Raw genomic sequence first — 25,195 nt, forward strand, 5'->3', positions numbered from 1 at the left:
CCAGTTACCTGGCACTAAGGATGTAAAATACCGGTTAATTTACTAGTCGAGTAGTCGATGGAATTTCCATCGACTACTTAACTAGTCGATAGGCACTTCCGCATTCCTCCTTTGAAATGTCCAAGAGCCCTAGTGGAATGCAGAACTCCGGGCATGCAGTCCAGGGCCAGCTGGGGTTGGAGCTCCACAGCAATCCCCTGGAGCATGGGACTGGAGCCCTGCAGCTCCCCCCGGATATGCGGGGCTAGACCCTGGCAGCAGGTTCTGGAGCCTCTGTTGCCCAGGAAGCCAGCAGCAGCGTGGCAAGCAGCCCTGCCAGGTTAGGGGTGAGGGAGAGCAAGGCAGCGCCTCTACACTGGGAGATTGCATTTGTGCTGGTAGCTGCATACACATAGCTAGGGGTACTCTGCAATTACCTGTCAGTGTAGGGAGACCCAGGATACAAACATTACAGTTTTGGATACACCACAGGATAGGTAATTGTCTCGGAGAACATCAGAGAGGAAAGACTGAGTATATATGCGAGTCCTCCAAAAGAATGTTCTATTTCAATTCTATGACAGTAATGCAGATGTTATTAAGCATGTTTATTTTCCAGGAACGTGCATTGTTGTAAGCAGCCGCAGGAATGTGAAAGTTGTTTTTGGAAGGATTTCATTGATAGTCTATCTAGCTAATAGGTTGGTTTAAAAAGTTATTTAAGTATTTCCATTTCTTTGTAAACTGCCTTATTTGCTTGCTTGCACTAAATATGAATATTTATATTCTAAGAACGTGTGTGTGCTTTCTCTCTGTGGCCATGACTGTTAGCTATCTAAAATAATTGGGATTGAAATGCAGTGGATTTAACTCTGGAAAGGCAAAGTTTAAGCTTGTGCGTTATCAGAGAGAAGCTGAGGTGCAGGAAGGGGAAATATGATAGTAATTGTACATATCCCAGTCACACTCCACATGAAATGGGCTTCGTTGACTGTTAGTGCTGGAGAAAGTTGGGTGAAGTAGAAGAGAGTCCCCTGCTCTAATCCTCAATTTCCATGCCAAAGTAAGGACAGAAGCAAATACAGCTGTGGGATGTATTATCTCGTATTGGTTCCTCTGCTCAGCTAGCACTTAGCATCCACAGGGGGACCCAGTCAGTGGCAGTCTGACTTCAATAGGAGTTGCATTAGCAAGGAGAGGGGACCAGCAGAGCAATCCCTGTGCCTGTAGGACAGCTTTTAGCAGATTGAGTGAGGGGGCCCTTTTCTGTGGATACTTAAGATCTGGTGCTGGGAGTGATTGCGGTTTCTAATCTTTGCCCTGCACCTGAGCCCTTCCTCACAGAGGGGACAGTGCCAGGAGAGCTCCATAATGGACGTTTATTGAGCTTTCCTCCTCCCCTAATTACTTCAAGCAGGTTTTATTATTTTTATGAGAGGGGGCAGTCTGGCCCACTGTTGGTAATAATTGGGCACAATCCATAGAAATACGGAGAAAAAAAATTAATTAATTATGGGTCAGACTTTGCAGCCTTTGTGCGGGAGACTGACACCAGTAGCCATTCTGCGTTCAGCAGGGCTTCTCAACCTGCAGGAATGGCCCATTTTTGTAAAGGACATTTCATTACAGATATAAATCCTGTGGGGAGAAATCAACCCTCTTGGGACATCCTGCCCATGACAAGTGGCACATACTTTTTAAAGTTAATTTACTTTAGTTAGTTTTGATAGAAACTGTGAAATAAGATGCAGGCAAATCACATTGGAAGGAATCCTTTGCTAGATGTGCTCAGGGCTACATTGCCTGATCATGTAAATAAGCCACATTATTTGCCACATGCTTTAAAGCAGTAGAATTTAGCCTACTTTATAAATTCCCTCTGCACCCTTTCTAGAAGGCAAAGTCATGTGATTCAGTGCTAATTGGACTGCTTCATATTGTTACAAAAACTATATAGTGTATGTATCAGCATTCTTGTGTGTCTTAGGGTATGTCTACACAGCAGTATTATTTGGAAATAACTATCGTTATTTAGAAATAACTTAGTCCATGTCTACACAGCAGGCAGTTACTTTGAAATAATGTTGAAATACTGTCAAGCTGGAGGACTTTTTTTCCGGACTCCTGTAATCCACATTGTACAAGGAGTAAGGGAAGTGAGAGGAAAGAGTGCTCTATTTCGAAATAAGTGTCGTGTAGATGCTCCCAGTTTCAAAATTAGCGATTTCAAAATAAGCTACACAATTGATGTAGCTCAGTTTGCATAGCTTATTTTGAGTTAAACCTTGCAGTGTAGACACACCCTAAGATGCACAGAACTTTCAAAATGAGAACAAAAAGAAAAGAGACTATGAAAATCAATTCATAATGATAATAATTGAAATAGCCTTTAGAGAGAACAACAAATTGTTCTAGGGAATTTTTTATTTTGTAATTTAATGCTTCATTCTGATATTTGGTAAACACGAAGCATATAGCTTTGTGCATCTTAGATTTCTTTGTCATTGGTGCCAGAGCCAAGTAAAAAAAGCCATCTAATTTAAATTTGAATTGTTTTGCATTTTCCTGTCTGTACATGCAGGGGCAGATGACTGTTTTGCGGGGCCCCGGGCAGCATAACTCCGCGGGGCCTCCCCTTTGCCACGGCGCATGCGCCGTGACGCTATGCGCATGCGCGGTGACGTCACCGCGCATGCGCGGGGCTTTTTTAAGCGCGGGGCCTGGGGCGGCCGCCCTGTTCACCCTGCCCTATATCCGCCCCTGTGTACATGGACTTGCACCTTGAACTATGCACTTAGTATTATGTGTTTCTGGAAAAAAATGATTCCTGGAAAAGTTGCAGGTCAGAGAAAAAAATAGATACACTATTACTTGGGCCTTAAACACAAAATATATCATAAATGGTCAAAGAAGAGTGCCATATATTAAGTTCAAACTGGTCCGCTGATATCTATGCATATTTCTGCTCACCAAGAGTAGACCTATCCCCAAATGCACATACAGAAACACTGAATAATGGAAATGGAGCTAAACAAATATTTGATAACTCCAGGGAACGTTCATAGGGTAGCAGCACCTTTCTGCTTTAAGTTGCCTGTTTAAATTCAAGTGGATCTGCAGTGATTATAGGCCAAATTTGATTATAGGCTAAATTCAAAAGTGATGTGAAAGAGGTTGATCCCAAATAGGTAAGTGGGTGTGAACCTATAAGGGTATGTCTACACTGAGCTGGGAGCAAGTCTAGTAGCCAGACCTGTGCTAGGAGGACTTGAGCTAGTGTGCTAAAAATAAATGTGGGTATTCTGGTTCAGGCTAGAGCTCAGGCTCTGAAGCCTTGGAGTAGTGAGGGCATGACAGTCTGAGCCATAATGACAGTCTGAGCCAAGCTCCAGTCTGAGCCATAATGTCCACATTGCTATCTTTAACGCATTAGCTGGTGCCTCGCTACTAGGTTTGCTTTTAGCTACAGTAGGGACATACCCAAAGGCTACATCTAGACTGGCATGATTTTCCGCAAATGCTTTTAACGGAAAAGTCTTTCAGTTAAAAGCATTTGCGGAAAAGAGCGTCTAGATTGGCATGGACGCTTTTGCACAAAAGCACTTTTTGCGGAAAAGCGTCCGTGCCAATCTAGACGTGGTTTTGCGCAAGAAAGCCCCGATCGTCATTTTTGCCATCGGGGCTTTTTTGCGCAAAACAGTCCTGAGCTGTCTACACTGGCCCTCTTGCGCAAATACATTTGCTCAAGAAGGCTTTTTCCCGAACAGGAGCATCATAGTATTTGCAGAAGAACACTGACAATCTTACATCAGATCGTCAGGGTTCTTGCGCAAATTCAAGTGGCCAGTGTAGACAGCTGGCAAGTTTTTCCACAAAAGTGGAAAAACTCGCCAGTCTAGACGCAGCCAAAGAGTCTGACCTGGCATAACTTCCTTGCTGAGGAAGCTGAAAGAACGAATGTTTCAGGATTCTTGAAACTGATCTCTTAATTAGTCCCTAAACGTTGTTAACTTGTAATGGCTGCTCAGTATCCATGGAAAATGAGGGTGTATAATCTCTGTCTTGTGCTCCATGGAGTGGTATCCATATTGCAATAACATGAAAAATAAAAAGCCCCTCCTACCTCAAAAAGTAATTCCTACAATGGGCAAGCAAAAAAGACAAGAAATGGTTGTGGAGGCAGAACTATCCTCTCCCCCTTTGATGTCTCAGGCCTAGGGCACACTTCTGGAGTAGTACATGGAGGGTTGTAAAAACCTAAAATGCTATCTAACTGCACAAGGCTTTCTAGGGACTGCAAATCCTTGGAGCAAAACCTACCTGAAGATTTTAAAAGCCAAGTGAATCAAAATCAGTGTGCAGCACCTTGCTCTGATACACTTGGTCTGGGAAGTATCTGTCTGAGTAATGACATGATTTTATCACAGTGCCTGGCTAGCTTTATTACATATTGGAGCTGGTCAGAAAAAAAGGAAAAATAATTGTGAAATATTTGGAAATTTCAAGGTTGTTTCCATTTTGTTGGGTATGTCGGTGTAGCAATCATGAGGTGTGACTGCAACTTACTCAGACACACCCAAATTAGCTTTAATTCAACTGTGGCCATGCACATTTGGGTATGAGTTGTACAAGAGTACCCAGAACATTGTAGCCAGACAGGAACCCCCCCTGTAACATCCACCTTGCTTGCCTGGAGCATACAGGGCACACAGAGCAGCATAGTCTTTGAAGCATAGTCAAATCAGCATAGTCTTTGAAGCCTTGACAGGAGGCCCGGATATGCTCCAGGCAAGCAAGATGGATGTTACAGGGAGGGTTCCTGTCTGGCTACATTCCACCCCCTGATACGCACACACACACATACCACGCACTGCCCTGACCATCGGCTGACAAACAAGGGTTAATTACTTTTGGGGAGCAACCTGAATGATAGTGCATACTGCTGTGGCATCCTGGCTCTGGTTCCCGAGCTAGCAAGATTAAAGTTGGCCCAGATATGTCAGTGTGAGTTGTATCACTCCCCATGGTTGCAGAGTAGACATATCCACAGATGGAAAACTTATTGCAAAACTTATTCAAAATTTTAACAGAGTGATTGAATTTTCTTGTGTATTGAAAACAGCTAAAAATTATGGCCATGTTGATGGAAATTATGAAAAATATTAAATATTATTTTCATGTTTTTGAAGGTAAGCCCGTTTTTATTTAAACCAGTTCTAAACCTTACATTTCCTTGTCTTTTTCTTCTTGCAACAGTAACTTAAGTTTGTATTCTTCATCTAATGGCTCAAATTCTCTGAATGGTAGACATAGCAGGAATACCCTTATCTTCTTGCCTGGTTGTGGAAAATCCTTCATACAAACTTTTCTTTGAACAAAACCAAGTATTCTGAATCACTTTGAGTGAAATTCACAAAGGCGCCCCAACTCACAAATTTATGCACAAGAATAGACACTGAATTTTGCATGTCTTGGAACTTGGCATTTTTCATTAATGTGAAAGATACACCAGGATTAAAGAGTTATCTGTGATGTGATGCCACAATTTTCACAATTGGATGTCTCAAAATATTCTGCCCAGGTGAGGCATATGATATTCCCTGTATAAAATTATAAAATACACTTTCACCTTTCAAAGAAATTTAATCAATTCCATGGTCTTTTTCCACCCTTCCAAAATATATTCATTCTTTATTTACTCTTAGCTAATTCATAATCCAGTAATGCCACACTTTAAAAAGATTGATTTAGTTGTAAATAAACTGGACATATAAAATCAAAATGCTACAGATTTGTGATACATATTGATAGAGCCCTTCAAATCCACAGATGTCTGCTTTATATTCACAGGTATCCTCATCTACATGTGTGAATATGGATATCCGTGGCTCACTTTTGTTTACAGTAATTCCTCATTTAACATTATAGATACGTTTCAGAAAATGATTGTGTTAAGTGAAAACGTGTTATGCGGGGTCAGTTTTCCCATTGAAAATAATGGAAAAGGTGTGGGTTGTGTTTCAAGCGGTGGTGTCTGTTGGAACCAGGACATAAAGTTGGGGGAGAAAGGGGACTGGGTTACAGCAGGGAGGGGAGGTGTTTGGCTCTGGGGAAGGAAACGGGAAGAGAGGGATTGGGTTGGAAGTATGCCCCTGTGACAGGTCTGCCAGGACCTGCACTGCGACTGGAGGGGAGGGTGGTCGCCAGGGAACGGCACGGCAAGTGGCGAACCCTCCTCCGCTTTGCAGGGAGGCGTGGGAAGCCGCGCACAGCTGCCGGCAAGGGGCTGACTGGGGAAACCCAGCTGCCGGCCTGCAAGCGGGGGCAGAGGAGAGGGGGCAAGGCATCCAGCAAGGGTGAGTCAGTGGGGAACAGTGCGGTGAGTGTCAAACCCTCCACTGCTTTGCAGGGAGGCGGGGGAAGCCCCGCGCAGCCGCCGGCAACGGGCCGGCTGGAGAAATCGTGTTATTCCAGGAACGGTCGTGTATTAAAAAAATGTTTCCTAAAAAAATAATTGTGCTATCGCGAAAACGTGTTAAGCGGGCACGTGTTAAATGAGGAATTACTGTATATATATATATATATGTGAATGTGGATACAAATTTTGGATCTAGAACCAAATTTGTAGATATCCATGGATCATTTTTGCAGACCTAGATACAAATGTGGATACTAATTTTGTATCTGTGTAGGGCTCTTTTATGTATATTTCCTATAAGTACATGAAACGTTTTGACCTTTTTCATGAAAATACAAGAATACAGGACTATCTTAAATAATATACACCTTCAATATTAAAGAGAAGTTAATTTGTTTCTTTAGGAGCAAGATTCTTTTATCTTTAAACTTCTCTTTGCAGTCTAAAAATGATATACATAAGAAATATTAGTTTATTAAGTCGATTTCCATAGCACATATGTATAATATATTAACATTGTTTCGGATATCTAATTATTTTAGCAATAATTATAGGGAAGAGTATACATATCTATAATATTTCACTTCTTTTTTAATCTAATTTCTTTCCTAATAGGCAACATTTTGTATCCCAAGCAAAGGATAGCCAAGAGAAATGTCTCTTTGTGGCACATATTTTTTCAATATAAGTAGATTTTGTGACACTCCCACACTGAATTTTTAGAGTTTGATTTCCCTGTTTCTTATATATGTTGGGCACAATTCAGTAATCAAATAATCTCTGAGCTTAATATGATCCATGGTCTCTGAAGTTTCTCCGATCCATGAATGTACTGGCAGACATTTTTATGTTTATTGTGTTTAATTCTCTTTCTCTATGGGTACGTCTAGACAGTGGGGCTATTTCAGGATGCCAGAGGTATCCTGAAATAGCTACTCCACATCTTTTAAACACACCCATTATTTCAAAATATTTTTTGAAATAATGGGCACATTATTCCAGCATCCCTGTAACCCTTGTTCCACAAGGGTTAAGGGATGTATTGAAATAGTGTGTTATTTTGAAATTTGGGGCTGTGTACATGTGCCAAATTTCAAAATAAGCTATTTTGAAATACAATCAAAATAAGATATGCAATATGCATAGTGCAAATTGCGTATCTTATTTTGAGTTTAGGGTGCTGTGTAGATGCACCCTATCACTTTACAACTTTTGGGGTCTTGTTGTTAATCCATTTTAGCCCTTCACAGCACAGTGATACACAAGTGTGTCTAAGATGTCTCAGAATTGGCAGTTCTCCCGTAACTGGTGTGAGGGTGCAGGCCTTCTATATGTGATGGTAAAAGTAGAGAGGGGAACACAGGTTCAGGTTGGCACTATTCTGGCAGACATCAGCAAAGAGAGAAGAGGGCTATAGCAGATGTAGGACTCCCGTTGAGTAAAGCAGTAGTTTGGCCCTTTCCTCTTTCCCCAGGTTGATGGAGCAGCTGGCAGGGTGGGGTGTGCAGGGACTCTGGGTGCAACTCTCATGCTCGCCTTTTGGTCAGGTGGGGGTTGCAGGAGAGGTGTTCCTTCAAGAGCAGCTGCCTCGGTCAGAGCAACAGTGGTTGCAGCCTGCAGATTGGTTAAACTGTGAAGTGGGGGTACAAGATGTGATAGGGTGTGTTTTGTGTCTTGCCCTCTTAAATAAATTTAGAATCTGATTTGGGAATCTTTTCAGGGTATTGCCAAAAAAAAAAAAAAAAAAAAAAAAAAAACACCCTCCATTTCACTCTGTTAGAGGATTTTTTTGCAGTCAAGCAAAAGGAATAACAGTTTTGTGCTGAGGTTTGTATGATGCCATTAAGGCCTCATTTTAGTTTATTTGGAATCATATCTGCTTCCCTGGTTGGATCCTGGGGCCTTAGGAAACTTATTTCATAAAGTCTTTTTTCAAAGTCTCCTAGGGTATGTCTACACTGCATTGTTTTTTCGGAAAAACAGCCTTTTTTTCAAAAAAACTTGAATTACATCCACATTGCAATTGCATTCTTTCGAAAGAAAATCAAAAGAACAGAGGGATTTTTCCGACATTGATAAACCTCTTTCTATGAGGAAAACAACTTTTTCTAAAAGAGCTCTTTTGGAAAAAGGTGTCTGTTGAAGAGGAAGAGGGTTTTCTTTTGAAAGAAGAGGCCTCAAGGAAATAACACAGGTGCCCTGGTGGACACTCCGTCCAAAGTAATCACAACTCTATAGTTTCTGTCTCCTGGCCCCTCTTAAAGCTGCAGGCACCCTGGACAAGCCATGTGGCAGGAAACAGGCCTGGGAGCAGCAACCTGACGGCGTAACTATCCCTGCTACAGGCCTGCTCACCCATGGTGGAGCCACAAGCCTCCAAGGCCCTCCTGGCCCTTGCAGGGAGCAGCACCAGGGCTCCCAGGACCCACCCAGGGGGACCAAGAGACAGGCACCTTCCTGGTCCAGAGTGGAGATCCTGTACCTCCTCAATCTGTGGGGTGAAGAGGAAACACTCCAGGATCTCCGCTTCAAGCACTGCAATGTAGACATCTGTGGCTGGATGGCCGACTCCCTGGCGGAGCGTGGACACCCACCCCAGACCTTGAAACATGTCTGAAGTAATGTCAAAGAGTTCTGCCATGGATACATGAGGGCCAGAGAGTGCAGCTCATGCTCTGGGGCAGGACCCCACACTTGCCCTTACTACCAGGAGCTGCACCAAATCATAGGGGGTGGGGTAGCCATTTCCCCACACATCATAAACTCCGGCCTCAACACACCCATCGTCGCCTGGCCAGAGGTCAAGGCGGAGGAGGAGAAGGAGGCGGACAACATGGAAAAAGCTTCTTTTGAAAGAAGCTTGCAGTCTAGACGTACCCTGGAAGTCAGTCATCAGGGTAAGGAAGAGTAAGTAAAGGGGGAAAACTTATGTGGGCCAGACTGGGGAAATTCATAGGTTCAGGTAAGTGTCTGAACTGACCTTCTAAGCCTTTGGGGTTTGCCCTCTCTGAGTTACAATCCAGTGTTTCTAACATCACTGACTGTTGCCATGGAAAGTAAGATGATACCACAAATGCTGCATTCTAACTTCTCTGCAGAATCGAGTAGGAAGAGTAGGAAAGAGGCAGAGTCTTGTTTAAACTCAAATACCTTCAGTTAATTAGGAAACATAGCAAGATAAATAATGAAAACCATGTGAAAGGTAAATGAGTTTTTATTTATATCTAATATATTTGAAAGTTTCTCTGATATCAAAGTCTCTTTTTAAATCACTTTGAGTCTACGGGAGTATTTATTCATGGGAAACAAGGGCCTCAGACCACAGCAGAATTTAGTGTGCAGGGAAGAAGGTATTTTTAAATCAAACTAAACAGATCGCTTGACAGGATAGGGGCCCAGGTATATTTCAGATATCTCGGGTATTTACACATATTTCATTGCATGTTTATCGTTTAGATTGTTTATTGGTTAAAATTTCCCACCAAACAATTTCCAACCAGAGCTCTGAATGACCTTTTCATAAACTTAAAAGCATAGTTAAAAAAAAAAAAAGAACCCCAACAGATTAATAAGTGAAAGCATGGTGCTCCCACTGCCTCTTCTCTTTTCCCCTCGCTTCCATCTTAGACTTGACATTAAAATAGTTACATGGTAAATAAAGTGCTTGCAAACAAATATGTTACTGTAGATATGACGTCAGTTGTACCCTTAATGTTAATAAATGTCATTGCTTTGGGAGGTTCAAGTCAGAGTCGTAAGCCAACACGGAATTCACAGCAGTAAAACCATGAAAGCTAAGCTATTTCTGTGAGTAAGGGCTGCTTGTTCAGCCCCCAAATACTAATGTAAAAACAAGATATCCAGTGTTAAAAAGAAAATACACACATTTTATATATATATACTGCACCACGTGCTTTTTCCTGTAATTTAATAAATCACTACAAATATAAGAGTTCAATTCATAACTATCACATTAACAATAAGCATTTGATTAACCCTTATACAATTACTATATCAATAGCTTGTCATTTATGAAAATGTTAATCTCCTTATCCATTAGTAATTATTGTTTAATCCATATCTTGCAATATTCCAATGAGTCATTAATTCAATACATTAAGGATGAATTTCTTCCTTCTAAATATTCCCTATCTACTCTAGCCTAGTTCCAAATGCTCAGTCAAATCCTGTTTGCCTTGCTCACCTAGGGTATGTCTACACTACAAAGTTAATTCGAACTAACGGACGTTAGTTCAAATTAACTTTGATAGGCGCTACACAAGCGCTCCGCTAGTTCGAACTTAATCCGAACTAGCGGAGCTCTTAGTTCGAACTAGGTAAACTTCATTCTACGAGGACTAAGCCTAGTTCGAACTTACTAGTTCGAATTAAGGGGTGTGTAGCCCCTTAATTCGAACTAGTGGGAGGCTAGCCCTCCCCAGCTTTCCCTGGTGGCCACTCTGGCCAACACCAGGGAAACTCGTATGCCCCCCTCCCGGCCCCGGACCCCTTAAAGGGGCACGGGCTGGCTACGGTGCCCGTGCCAGGTGCAAGCCTGCCAGCACCCAGCCAGCAGACCCTGCACCTGGCACTGCTCGAGCCAGCCACCCGAAGCCCCCCAGCCCTCCCCCTCTTCCCGGGACCAGGCTGGCAGCTCCCGGGAGCTTGCCCGGGACCGCAAGAGGCGGGCACCCGCCTGGTCTAGTGCGGACATCGTGGACCTCGTCCACGACCTCCGCACTAGGCACAGGAAAGTGGTCATCTAGGGCAGGAGAGCTGCCAGCCTGGCCACCCAGGAGCAGGTGTGCATGAAAATCAAGGTGGTCCACTGAGACCCCCGACCCTGAGCCCTGAGCTTACAATGGCCGTACTGGGTCAGACCAAAGGTCCATCTAGCCCAGTAGCCTGTCTGCCGACAGTGGCCAACACTAGGGACCCTGGAGAGGATGGACCGAAGACAGTGACCAAGCCATTTGTCTCGTGCCATCCCTCTCCAGCCTTCCACAAACTCTGGGCAGGGACACCACTCCTACCCCCTGGCTAATACCACTCCATGGACCCAACCTCCATCACTTTATCTCACTTCTCTTTAAACTGTGTTCTAGTTCTAGCCTTCACAGCCTCCTGCAGCAAGGAGTTCCACAGGTTGACTCTTTGCTTTGTGAAGAACAACTTTCTGTTACTAGTTTGAAGCCTGCTACCCATTCATTTCCTTTGGTGTCCTCTAGTCCTTCTATTATGGGAACTAATGAAGAACTTTTCTGTATGCACCCTCTCCACCCCACTCATGCTTTTATAGACCTCTATCATATCCCCCCTCTGTCTCCTCTTTTCTAAGCTGAAAAGTCCCAGTCTCTTTAGCCTCTCTTCATATGGGACCTGTTCCCAACCCCTGATCATTGTAGTTGCCCTCCCCTCTCCCACCCTCTCTCTTCCCCTCTCCCACCTCCTTTTCCCAGTCTCCCCCAGTTTTCTTCAATAAAGAGAGATTCTATTTTTGAACACAATTGTCCTTTATTTTGTACATCAGGAAGGGGGGTTAGGGAGGGGTAAGTGGAAGGAGGTGAGGGAGGAATGGGGTACGAGCTCCCGATGGGGAGGACTGGGCTGGCTCTGCGGGCTTCTGGGGGAGGAAGCTCTCCTGCAGCCCCCCAATTGCTCCCTCTCCCCAGATGGCAGCCTGCAGCAAGTGCAGCCGGTCTGATGGCCGAGTGCTGTGATGTGCCCAGTGTGGGTACTCCGGGCAATCCAAGCCAGGACTGCTTTGCAAGCGGGGCACCCCTGAGAACTGTCTGTCCGGGGTGGGGGTCGGGTCCTTTTAAGCACAGCCCTCGGCTAGCTTGAGACAGCAGCTCCACGCTCTAAGTCCTCATCTGATGCCCTGCCGGCACTGCTTCCGGCCATCCTTAACCCCGGCTAAGGGTCCACTTAATGTGGACATGCTCGTTCGAATTAGCAAAACGCTAATTCGAACTAGTTTTTTAGTCTGGATGCGTTAGTTCGAATTACCTTAGTTCTAATTAACTAATTCGAACTAAGTTAGTTCGAATTAGCGCTGTAGTGTAGACATACCCCTACATAGCCTCATTGGCATTACTGTCACTGTCACATGAATAGTGAATGCAAAATTAGGGTGCTGTTTGTAATACTTTTGTTGTTTTGAATCTACTGGTTTTAGTATCATGAGAATGCCTCTTTTCCATTTAAAGTTTATCAAAAAGGTAGTGTAGTATAGTGAGTAGAGTACTGGAGTGGGAGTCAGGAGCACTGGGCACTATTCCCTGATCTACTATTGCTCTGCTGTGTGTCCTTGGACATGTCACTTATGCCAGGCCTGCACAACTCGGAAAGCGACGAGGGCTATATTACTCCAAAGAAAACAGCTACGGGCTGCAAGTAGGGATGCTCTTCCAAAAAATACCAAACATGTGGCTAAAAATGTTTGTTAAGCAAAAAAAAACCCAAAAACGCGTGTGTCCACTTGGCCCCTGGCATTTGTCTCATTTGTGTCTCCTTCACCCTGCCCCTTGGTATCTTCCCCTTTCTCCTCACCTTTTCCCCCCTCCCCTCAGCACAAGCCTCTTCCCCTCCCCTACCTGGCTTCTGTCTTTTTGAGTCAAGATGTCAGTCCTGGCATCTGCTGGCGTCCCGCCCTCTTGCTCATGCCTCGCCTCCTCACGCCGGAGCGGCATGCAGGCAGCCTGGCGGCGAGAATCACCGCACTTCCCGCTCCTCGGCGGTGCTCCGCTCCTCCGCCCAGCCAGCGGATCGGATGGGGCCACGCCTCCCGTAGTTGTCACAGGCTGCACAGTGAGCCCCTGTGGGCCGCATGTTGTGCAGGCCTGTCTTATGCACTGTTTCCTCTCCTACTCTTTGCCTGTCTTGCCGATTTAGATTGTAAGTTATACTGTACAGGGACTGCCTCCTACCCAATGTGTTAGGCATAGTGATCAACATCTCCAATGCAGCCCCTAGATGCTGCTGTAATACACATAACCAGTCATAATGTTTGTCACATTTCCTCACCAAGAAAGTTGCCGTTTTTGTGAAAAACATGCTCCAACTTTACCTCAAGTTACGCATACCCAAAGCTTTATTAGGCTTGTGTGTTGGATCAGACCAAACATTTTAATTTTGTGAATGAGCTTAAATGTTAAAAGAGAAATGGCTCTGTAGTAATAAAGGTATTTACCTCACCTCTAGATATGTTCACTCTCCTAGAGGTACAGAGGCTGTTGTTCATACCTCCTTCACAGGGATGGACTTACCATATGGACCTGACCTTGCAGTCCTTACTCAGGGCAAGCTCCCATTGAAGAACTAATTGGTCAGATCACACAAGGACTAAGTCACTTAAATACCTAATATATTTAAATTAACAAGTAAATAGGAAGTTGCAGTCTGGACAGTCCATTGCCCAGTTCTATGTTCTCTGCACACCCAAAAGTTTGATTGACTTCAGGTTCAGCAAATAAGGAGGCAAGCCCCTGATCATTTAGGTCAGGACATGGATCTATTCTCCCGCCTCAGACATATTTCACTGTACATGAAATAACTGTGTGCGACGTCTACACTGCAGGGTTTTTGCGCAAGTAGTCTTTTGTGGAAGAGTTCTTGCACAAAAACTTCTTACACAAAAGCACATCCTCACCTCAAAGTGCATTGCTTTTGTGATGCGCTTTTGCGCAAGAGAGCGTCCACTCTGCATGGACACTTGCACAAGACCCCTGTCCTTTTTCAGATAGGCTCTTTTTGCGCAAGAAACCCCTGCCGAGAGTCCACACATGCCTTTTTGCGCAAGAGCTGTAGCGCAAAAAGGAGTTATATCTCGTAAAAAGAGGTTTACCTACACTGGAAAAGCCCTCTGTTCTGCCATTTTATTGCCGATTTACTTGCGCAAAAGCCCATTTGAGGTGTGGATATGCTGCAGATTTTGGTGCAAAAACCTTGCAGTGTAGACGTAGGCTGTGAGTTTAAATACATGTGAAGTATTTATAACTCTTATTTTGAAGGTGGGAGCTCAGGCCCAGGGAATGTAACTCACTATTTCAATGTCTGACCAAATAGGAGACTTCAAAGATGAAAGCTACCTTGGGTCTCTTTCACTAACAATTTCATTGTTGATATTTAATTTAAAAATTAAAATAGGCAAAAAAGGACTCCCCTTTGAAATGTTTTTTGCAATCCCCTGCTTTGTGCATTCAGTTAGTGAGCCCCCATATTCTACTGCACCTCATCTGACTTGGCCTCCTGCTGGGAAGTTCCACTAAAACGCTTGCTCTGTCTGAGCCCATCTGTCGTTATGGCGATACTGAAACAAAGGCAGACATTTGTTACATCCATTTTAAAAATGCAGTGATAATTACATAGTCTTAGTTAGTAAAGAGAACCACATCGAGGAGGGGGATTCGCCACACCTAAAACATGCTGTTAGCACCACCTGGTGTGTTCTCCTGCCAATATAATTAGATTCATTGAGGTGGAGGGGATGTGTGTCTCATGACCTGGTCTTCCTTTCTCCAGGCTCACCTCTCTGAGGCTGTAAGAACTGTTGACATTCCTTGCCCTTCTACACTTGATCACCTGCAGGTAAATTACAGCTGCTTGCTGGGGTGGGGTGGTCCTCAATATCTGGCTTAGATTTTGTAACTAATCGTAGTGTTGCCCACTCTCGTGATTTTGTCATGGGTCTCCTGGTAATTATTGCTTTCCTTAAAACCCCAGCTCCTGGAGTCAAGTGGAGATGTGATGCTTTTAGCCTGTATTCTTAAAGGACCTGTATTCTTAAAGGAAAAGTAAGTTTCTAGTCCTTGAGGCTATGAAGAAGACTTCAAAATTTGACCCCAGTGCATCCTAAAGAGGTAAAAAGCAGAAGGCAAATAGAAATCTATTATTTTTATATAATCTGATTATTTTAAAGTCAATCTCATGGTTTTTGGTGAACCTGAGACATGATTTTTGAATATTTGGAGTTGGCAATACTGAACTGCAGGTTTTGCTTTAAGGTTGTTATTTTTTTTAAAGATATTTGAATGCAATATATACCCATTTAATTTTCCGTGTTCTTAAGCTTGCTTCCACTTTTAAGACTCAGGGTAAGTTTTTAATATTTTATAAATGATAAAAAAATTCACATCAGATTATAACATAATTAAGCATACTTATTAAACACACCGGGGGCCTCTGAAAAAATGTTATTCAATTTAATAGTTTTTAATTTACATTGTATATGTACAATAGCATTTCTTTCAACCCACAAGTTACCAAAAAAAAAACCAAATCCCAAAACAAAATAAAACAAAAAACACCCCACACTGCTGTTAGAAGAGCAGAGAAACTTGAAATACTCTGTTGTCTGAAATAAAAGCAAGGCACTCTCCTTTAACAGCTGATATATTCCTGAATTCAGCCTGCAAAAAGGCATGTTCACACTGAGAGAGCTTGAAGAAAAGTAGTAGGTTAATCCTTAATTCTTTCTTTTGCTATCGGGATCCATCATTGATCATACTGCGCAAATAAATTTTGTGAATTTAAGTAACTGTGAGGGATAGTCAACAGATTACGTGACAATGGAGAGTATCACAGTAAAGAACATCTATGGAAAACTGAAGCACACTGGCTACATGAAGTTTAACATAGGGCTCTGGACCTGCTACCATCAAGAACATGCTTCCTAATAAATGTATCTTGCTCCAAAGAAAACTATGCTGATATGTGTGAAAATACTTTTTGAGGGCTGGTCCTATTAAGTGCTGAAAGTCCTCAGCTTGGAACTGAAGGTGCTTAGCGGCTTACAGAATTTGTCCTGAAATAAAGATGATTTCTCTAGGGACTTTGGCCCAGATTCTCAAAGGTGTTTAGGAATCTTCTTTTATACAAGGAGATAGAAGTAGGCACACTTTTGGATGGCTAGTGTGTGTGCGCGTGCGTGTGCGCGTTTATGGATACAAATTATATACAAAATGTCAAAATCTGTCAAAATAGATTTGTCTTGCAGGTCGGGCGTGTGACACCAACCTACAACAAACGTTAGTTTCTCTAATATTTAATTAAGCTATTATGTTTGCACATAAGCTTAAATGTCAATACTAAAAGCAAAACGTTTCCAAATATTATCTTCAGGTAAACTAGAAATATTGACTATAATGATTAGAAGTCTGTTTTCCTATTGACCCTACTAGAAATCTTGATAGAAGAATATTTTTCATGAAAGCACATCCAAACATAATAATTGATAAAATACCAGGTGACTACTTGAAAATAGTACAATTACTTGATATCTGGGTTATCTGTTGCAGCAATTAGGCAATTCATTTGGCATCTGTTTGATAGTATAATTTAATTTCCATATAAACAGCATAGTTTTAAAAAAGACAAAAAGGCTAGAATGTTTAAAGCTAACAAAAAATACAGTGATATCAGGTTGACATTCAAAAAATTTTTCTTAGCAAAATGATCAACGAAATTTTGACTTAGTACAGTGCATATAAAGTTTTTTAGAACTAAAATCTGTAAATATTATTTGAATTTAGCAAAACATGAGCAAGATTTTAATATCAAAGTGCTAAACAGTACTGCCTTAAAAGTCACAGCAAAAAAACTGTAAAATAACGTTGCTCGTGAAGTGACAGATATTTTATATACAAATGGTTAATAAAAAACCCCACACACCCATGTATATACACATATATGTATATATGTACACACACGCACGCACATATTATATATATAGATATAGATATAGATTTATCTATATCTATATATATAGTTCTCTAACTGGTGTGTCTGAGTCAGTGTGAACACCCCATTTAGTTACTTTGTGTAACACGGCTCCCATGAGCTGGCAGTCATTGCAATAAATACAGGCAAAGCCATTACAATATACCATGCATACAAACGTTTATACAAATAAAGACACTATGCAACAAATTATTTAATATTAATATGGCATTAACAGTATAAACATACAAAAAAGGAGTACGAACACGGAATGTTTAAACGCAGCTCACTATAGCCTTCCTAGCTCTTACATTCATACTATTTTACAAGACTTGCTTGTTCTTCAAAACCACCTTGTGCCTGTTTACTAACTTGTTACCTAGATGAACTCTAAAACTTAACTATCCCTGATGCTGACCCTGTGTGTTCCAATCACTACTTACTTCTACTTCCTTACTTAAGGAACAAGTGCTCAACTGAATCACAAATTGTCCCTGTGTCTTCCACATAAGTTTGTCAGTAAGTCACACTACATCAATTCAAGTTTGGGAAACTTTGTCGTGTAAGTTAGTGCATGTAACTTCTCACTTGATTTCTTCCATTTTATTATCATATTAAAATAAATTAGTTAATAAACAAGACTTAGTAAGACAGCACTTTAAAAAAATTGCACTTGAACATGGGAGCTAACAGCCATTGTCATTTTGCTATATCTGATTTATATGAAATATTCAGTTGGATGTTCTTTGTTAAAAAAGTGAACTTTTGTTTAGTTTGTGCCAATATGTGTGCCCTTAATACAGGAAGTATGCTAAAGGTATCATCACAAAACACATACTACCCTGGCAAACAACTACTTGTTGTTCTTGTTTTCAAACACAGCTTCTACGTTTGCATTCCCCATATATGACGAGGTGTTACACAATAGATTTTAAACAGTCATGTTAACCTTTTACTGCTGGGATAGCATTGTCCAAAAGTGCCTTATTAGCAATTTATAAAAAATCCCAAATCACACAAAAATAAACAAAAACAAGAACACAACCCCAAACAGTAAACCATTAAACTTTAGGCCTTTATTTTTCAAGGAAAAAAGTGCCCACAAAGTCCTCATTTTAGGGCGGGAGTTGCTTTTCTATTAAGTGAGAGCAGAAATGTAAGCAGTAAGTCACAATCCATTTGGTGGGCATTAGCTTTTCATGAGGGTAATTTGAGACTCAGAAAGGTAGGGTATCCAAAAACAACTTGTCAATAATGGAAGGGGGTGGCACCAAATCTTCCAGTTTCAGGTAAAAGATGCGCTGCAGTCCCAGTGTGCAGAGAGAACGCAAGTCAGCAAGAACACCCAGTACCTTAGGCTCTGCAGACTCAAGTGGTTGTCCTTTGTTTTGGCAGCTGAAAGCTAAGTGATCTTTTAAGCTGCTAGTGATCTTGTTGCATAGCTCTTCCACTTTCTTTGGTTCTTTTAATCCATGTCGTTCTGCAAAAGGATGGCAAAAGAACAGTCAAATCAGTGTCATTATGAGAATACATGTGCTCTTTATTCTAAATATCAATCTATATTTAGGTAATACTGTAACCATCAAAATGAATATATTTTAAAAGTATATAATAATATATTAGAATGGGGATGCCATGTAATATTGATTGAGCTTGTTTCATGCAATAAAATGTAATAATTGCCCTTTCTTGTTAGTAGTCAAAATATTTAGTAGTGGCTTTCAACTATAATGTAAATTATAATATAAGAAACCCAAGATAGCTACATATTTACCTACATTTTAAATTATATAAGGCATAAATTAATTGGACAATTTTATAGCAAAATGATCACAGGAGGGGTTTTGGAGATTTTCTCGCTTCCCTACCAGTTGTGAACGCTCAATAACTATGGCAACCATTATTTATTCAGTGAATTCAAGTGGAGATCAATATCCACTGCCAGCTCCCTCTGCACTAAGCCTGGAATTCCACTAGGAATTTACAGACACTCTTACAAGAAACCAAAGGCACCTAACCCATTTTTTTTACTTTGATAATCTACAGCTTTTCTTTATTGCTAAAAGGTCGGGGATAAAATATCTCTGGAATTCGACGATTTCCACCTTCGAACAACCAGCGCACAAAGTAAAAGAGCTACTGTGTTACCCATCATGAAAAACTTCTGAAGTTCTTAAAACCCAAGCAATGACTTCTAGAGAAAGTGGGGTTTTCCCTCTTCTTTATGTTCTGTTAAAATGGTGCAGTGAAGTTACACAGTCTCAGTTCATTAAGCTTGAGGAGAAAGCTCCATATTTGTGATTCATTAAATACAGTCTGTAACATGTTTCTGAACAATAATCTCAAACAACTGTTCTGCATTTTAATTTGTCTTTGAATTTCAAATGCGCAGAAATGTAAGAATTTGCCTCACAAGCAACATTATCATCCTTCATGTTTTAAATACAATTATAATTGCCAGGAAGGTGCAAGAAAAAAAAAAGATTAAATTAACTAGCAAACATAATATACTGCAGATAGTTAGGCCTGCAACCAATCAAACAAATATGATGGGAGAATGGTGAGGGAGGGTGTAAAATGGAGAGCTGTGACAGATTGATGCTCAATGCACTCGCAGTTATCTGTAGCCCCCTTCCACTCCCATCCTTATGGTCAAGATTGTGCTCCATTCTTACAATCTCTCTTCCCCTCTTTTCCATTCTCCATGAGAAAGAATGATCCGTCAGGAGGCACTTTCTTCTGTTCCTCTCCCTAAAAAGGGGAAACCAATGCAGGGAGCACATTCTTCTTTGCCCCCCAAAACTAAGAATAATGAAAGTATAGAGGCTCTATTGGGCTTCCTCACTCTTCTCAGAGATGCATGTACGTACATATGTGTTGTGGGGGCCCATGCACCTGACTTTCTTTATGTAGTAACTGCTCTGGATATATGTTTTTGATAAACTAATTAAAAATGGAGGAGACAGCAATAAAAGTAGACAGAAATGTATGGGCCTGATCAGCCTCTCATTTTTGCATTTTGACACTTGTGTATGTCCACTGATTTCAAAGGAGGTAACTCCTGAATTATGCTGGTATGAGATCAGAATAAGGCCCCACAGGTGTTACCATTTGGCCAGAAGCTACTATACTCTGCCCTGTACCATCCATCTGGCTTTCCATGTCAGAAATACATGAAAAATACTCAACTAGGCAGTACCGCTGCTTCAAACTTCTTCACCTTCAAGGAATTTCAAAACCTGATATTTGAAGTGACTTGTTTACACTCAAACACAAGAGTCAATGAATATTTAATACATTTCCAGTAAATTGTGTATAGTGTAATTATGTAAGCATGACTGTATAGGTCACCTAGAGTAAATACTTAGATGGATGCTACCATTTAAAGTACACAGTGACTACATATTTTATAAAAATTTAAAAATCTGTGAGGTATGTTTGGCCCAAGTCTTCTGGGAAATTTGGTGGAACATAAAATTCATCTCTAAATCTTTGAAGTGCTCCCACCTTTTAATCTGCACTGAGGTTGTATTTTAGCAGTGTTAGTGAAGACATATTTATAGGTCTAGAGAGCTGGTATACTTAAACAGATCCACAGGCTGACTTTAAAAATAAATAACTATGTAGTACAGTGGAGATGTTGTAAACCTATCCCATTACTCTGTGCATTGTTGCAGAGTTTGAAAAATCAACTACTGGCCTGAGCACATACGGCCAGAAAGGTATTTAGTCACCAACATCCCTCTGAGGATCTAGGCCACAGGCATTTATTTCCCAAATCTCGAAATATTTGAATCTAAATTAGGACTAAACCTTCAATTTTGGTCTTTAATATACTTATTACACTGACAAGATTTAACGTGTTTCATTATCAAAGTGTGTCTTGTTGATTAGCTGTGATATGAAATGTCTAAATGTTATGTTAAAGGTGTTACTGGCCTAACTTTAAAAGCAAAACCAAGGAAATTTCAGAATTAAGGCATGTTCCATCCTTAGTCTACTTTGTTGTGCCACAGTATCAAAACTGTCTCTAAATAATTGATAGGATTTCATATACTACAGGAAGGGTGAAATCCATAGGCAAAACTCCCATTAATTTCAACATAGCCAAGATTTCGTCCTATATGTTCAGGTCAATCTACTGGTGACACAATGGAGCAAGTCTGAAGGATATTTTCTATCCAAATAAAGAGCTTTGTTGTGTGTATCACTTTTGAAAAAAGGTCTGGCCTTAAAATGCTGTGGTACATGACACCATCACTTTGCTTAAAGGGAAGGGCTGCAAATAACTAAATCACCAGATTATCTTCTTCAGGATAAAAAGCCATGAGATCAAACTATCCATTCAAAAATCTCCACAATAAATTCTTTATGAAAATCAACTAATATTGTCCCACCAGAGGGAATGATTTGCTTCCCACTCACCCTAAAGCCCATCCTGAACCTGGTGGGTCTTTGGGAAACCAAGGCTAGACACGCAGGCTCTACCCTGGTAATTAGGAATGTAAAAAGTTGTGCAAAAAGGTAACAGTGTAATCACTAAGAATTCTAGTGGTTACATCAGGGTGGACAATAATTTTTGGCTGAGGGCCACTTCAAAAATTTGGGGCAGGACCTAATCTGGAAGGGGCAGGGCCAGAATGCTTCTGGGCTTCCCCACCCCCAGACCATAATTGGAGTCTGGGGGTGGGGAAGCCCTTTTGCCCTCCCTTCCCACTAGGCACCCATGCCCTTGGCAGGGCAGGGAGAGGCTTCACACACTCCCTCGCCCCTAGGCCCTGATTGGCCTGGGGGTGTGAGGAGCCCGCGAAGCCTCCTCTTGCCCTGTGAGGAGCACATAGCACTTCAAAGTGCCACGTGCTGCTCGCAGGGTGGAAGGAGATGTCATGTGCTCCCCCGCCCCCAAGTCCTGACTGGCCTCGGGGTGGGGGAGCTGTGCGAAGCTTCCCTCGCCCTGCACCCACCCTGCGCAAGTGTACGGCACTTTGAAGTGTTGTGCGCTCCTCGCAGGGCGGAAGTGGGGGGGAGGGTGGAGGAAACTTCGCACACTCCTCCTGCCCCCATGTCAATCAGAGCTTGGGGGCTGAGGAACGTGTGACATCTCCTCCCGTCCTGTGAGCAGCGTGCGGCGCTTCAAAGTGCTGCATGCTGCTCACAGCGCAGAAGGAAGCTTCATGTGCACCCCCCATCCCTAGGCCCTAGTTGGCCCGGGGCGGGGGAACAGCAGGGCCTCCGCAGGCTGGATCAACCCGCTTGGTGGGCCGAATCCATCCCGTGGAGACCCTTTTCCCCCGCACCTGGGTTACATGGTTACAAGCATTTTTGGCTCTGCAGCATTCATTTAACTCCCTGCTCCTGGGGAGCAGCACGTAACTGTAATGGAACTTGATAAGCTGAAGCTTATTTGTTAACTGTTTAAACGGTTATACTTTTACATCTCTACTGGTAATGGCAGTGCCCCTATTGCTCCTCCCAGCCCATTCTTGTCAGTATGCTTCTAGATAATTTATTGAGATGGTATCTACTTAATAAACCTTTGCTGAACTCTCCACTTATGCAGTGTATGTAGCAAAGGTGTTCTTTTATCTATTAGTTTATCAGATTGCAATAGCATTAATGTAACTCTAAGTAGAGGGAGACAGATCTTGCTTGTTTGACCCATGTGCATCTCCCATTGGGTCACATTAAGACCCGGAGCCCACTGTACTGCCATTGACTCCAATAGGAGCTGGAACAGGTGTAAGCAGGTGCAGCTCCACTGATGTCAGTGGCATTGTGGCCATTGACATAGATCTCAGGTAGGCTTATTCTCTTCAGTTGTAATACATGTGTGAATAAAGAGGGTAGGGTTTACCCTGAAAAGGACGGCTAGTCAAAAAAAGAGGTTTTCGCTAAATAACTGAGGAAGTGAATAAATATTATTGTATGCAGACCTCCTTACAGCAGCAGTGGAGCAGGTGAGAACAGGTGAAAAGTAAGATTTCTCTGCCCTATGAATCACCCTGGTTAACTGAGCTGTCACCCAGTTTCGCAACAAAAATGGTATTTCATGGTGGGGGTTGGCCTCCATAAACCTGAAGAAAATGACTCATTAGCAGTAGAACTTTCAAAAACTCAGCATCCAGACCTCTGCAAAGCCCGCAGTTAATCCTGAGATAGTTGAACACAGACTCTTTTTCACACCCTTCTGCACATCACCCCAGGTGATTTCTGTGAGTCCTTGCTATAAATCTGCTGAGGGCTTCACTTCTGCAGGCACCAAATGACAAGCCTAGTTCCAGGCTCACCTTGCCTACTTTCCCTAACTCCTCCTGACAGTGCTGGTGTATAACAAGACTGGACTGATCCTTTGATGCAGGCATACATCTCTAGAAATCACCACCCCCTGCGAATATACAAGTGGCTCTGTATTTAAGTCAATCTGGGTCTCATTTAATTAATTCCTCTAGAGACATATTAATATCCTAGATGCAACAGTCTATGTCCCTGATTGAAAAAGGGCCTCCTGGACAATTATACTGAAAATTAGGGTTTTACCCAGTTTCACTATAATTATCTTATTTCCTGTTCCCTTTTTACAAGCCCTTCCTTTTGCAAAACTGAAAGAAATTCTAGGCCTACTGTGTCTGTGCTTTCCATGTTGGCACTGTTCTACTTAAGTTTCAAATGGTTCTTTAGACCTCTGGATCCCACATTTCAAGTTCTTGAGAGTAAGTGATTCAAAAAACCAGAACAGCATAAACCTTATTTCTTGCTCGCCTGGGGATGTAGGAAGAGTATCTTTCACTGTTTTCTAATTACTCTCTTCTGGCTGATGCTCAGAGCAGTGGTGACATGCTATGGAGGAATTTGTGTCTAGCCCGGCCTAAGTAACTGAAGGAAGTAAAAAGGAGAACAGAGACAGAGAGAGGAAGATCCTGAAGGAGCACCTTCAATAAAAAAAAAAAAACAACCTACTATGGTACTGTGAGTTTTGACTTAACTATTTGCAACCCACCTACATCAGACCACATGTTAGTTCTTCTAATCTAGCTGAAGGCTAATATTATAACCATATGACATGTCATAAGGGATCTATTGAGTCTGTAGCGCACTGCCTTTGATTCTGCATCAAAGCCCAGAACATCCAATAAACAGAAAAAAACCATGTGCATGCACATTTACCTAAACAACATAATGTACCTATTTAATGCATTACAAACCTCTGTCTTTTTAGTTCTTACTGTATATTTCATGCTGCTGCATACCTTTCAATTTATCTCAGTTCTCAGTAATGACGGTACATTTGCAACACCCTTCATATTTTGCAGTCTCCATATCACATTACGCAAATTATTTAATGGGTCAATTTACATATTTGTAGATATTTTGCATGTAACCATAAGTTCCATCTTATCAACATGCTTTGACCCCCACTGTGGGGAAATTAGGAGGGGGGGTGTATAAAAGTTGTCCGCTGGAGGGCTGTGTCTACACTGCACCCCTTTTCCGGAAAAGGGATGCAGATGAGACAAGTCGGAATTGCAAACAAAGCGGGGGATTTAAATATCCCCCGCTGCATTTGCATGAACATGGCTGCTGCTTTTTTCCGGCTCGGGGCTTTGCCGGAGAAAAGCGCCAGTCTAGACGGGATCTTTCGGAAAATAAAGCCTTTTCTGAAAGATCCCTTATTCCTGATTTTAAGAGGAATAAGGGATCTTTCAGAAAAGGCTTTATTTTCTGAAAGATCCCGTCTAGACTGGCGCTTTTCTCTGGCAAAGCCCCGAGCTGGAAAAAAGTGGCAGCCATGTTCATGCAAATGCAGTGGGGGATATTTAAATCCCCCGCTGCATTTGCAATTCCGACTTGTCTCATCTGCATCCCTTTTCCGGAAAAGGGGTGCAGTGTAAACACAGCCGAGATGTATAAAAGTTGTCAGCTGTGAGCAGGTTGGCTGGGATGGGTAGAAGGATGACTGAGGGTGCAGGCAAGGGTGCTGGCACGGGTACCAGAGAGTGTCTGGAAGGTGCAGGGTTGGGTGGGGTAAGTCAGAACTGCAGGGTTGGGAGTGCTGGGATGAGTAGCTGCTAGATGTCTGGA

The 25,195-nt window shown here is 42.1% G+C and overlaps 1 protein-coding gene and 1 long non-coding RNA gene across 6 annotated transcripts in view; one reads left to right on the plus strand and one right to left on the minus strand.

Moving 5' to 3' along the window:
* The first annotated feature begins 9,497 nt into the window (after positions 1–9,497).
* Positions 9,498–15,276, plus strand: LOC112544103 (uncharacterized). Its single transcript, XR_003087424.3, has 3 exons — positions 9,498–9,599; positions 14,921–14,986; positions 15,122–15,276. It is a non-coding gene; the product is annotated as an uncharacterized LOC112544103 (long non-coding RNA).
* Positions 15,277–15,521: 245 nt separating this feature from the next.
* Positions 15,522–25,195, minus strand: part of NR4A3 (nuclear receptor subfamily 4 group A member 3) — a 31,531-nt gene continuing 21,857 nt past the window's right edge. For all 5 annotated transcript variants that reach the window (XM_089776477.1, XM_075921596.2, XM_075921594.2 and 2 more), the window contains one exon: positions 15,522–18,596. In XM_089776477.1, the coding sequence (XP_089632603.1) occupies positions 18,334–18,596 (263 nt within the window). In that variant the 3' untranslated portion in view covers positions 15,522–18,333. The remainder of the gene's footprint in view (positions 18,597–25,195) is intronic.

Source organism: Pelodiscus sinensis, chromosome 2, assembly GCF_052426305.1.
Source record: "Pelodiscus sinensis isolate ZL-2025 chromosome 2, ASM5242630v1, whole genome shotgun sequence".
Lineage (NCBI taxonomy): Eukaryota > Metazoa > Chordata > Testudines > Trionychidae > Pelodiscus > Pelodiscus sinensis.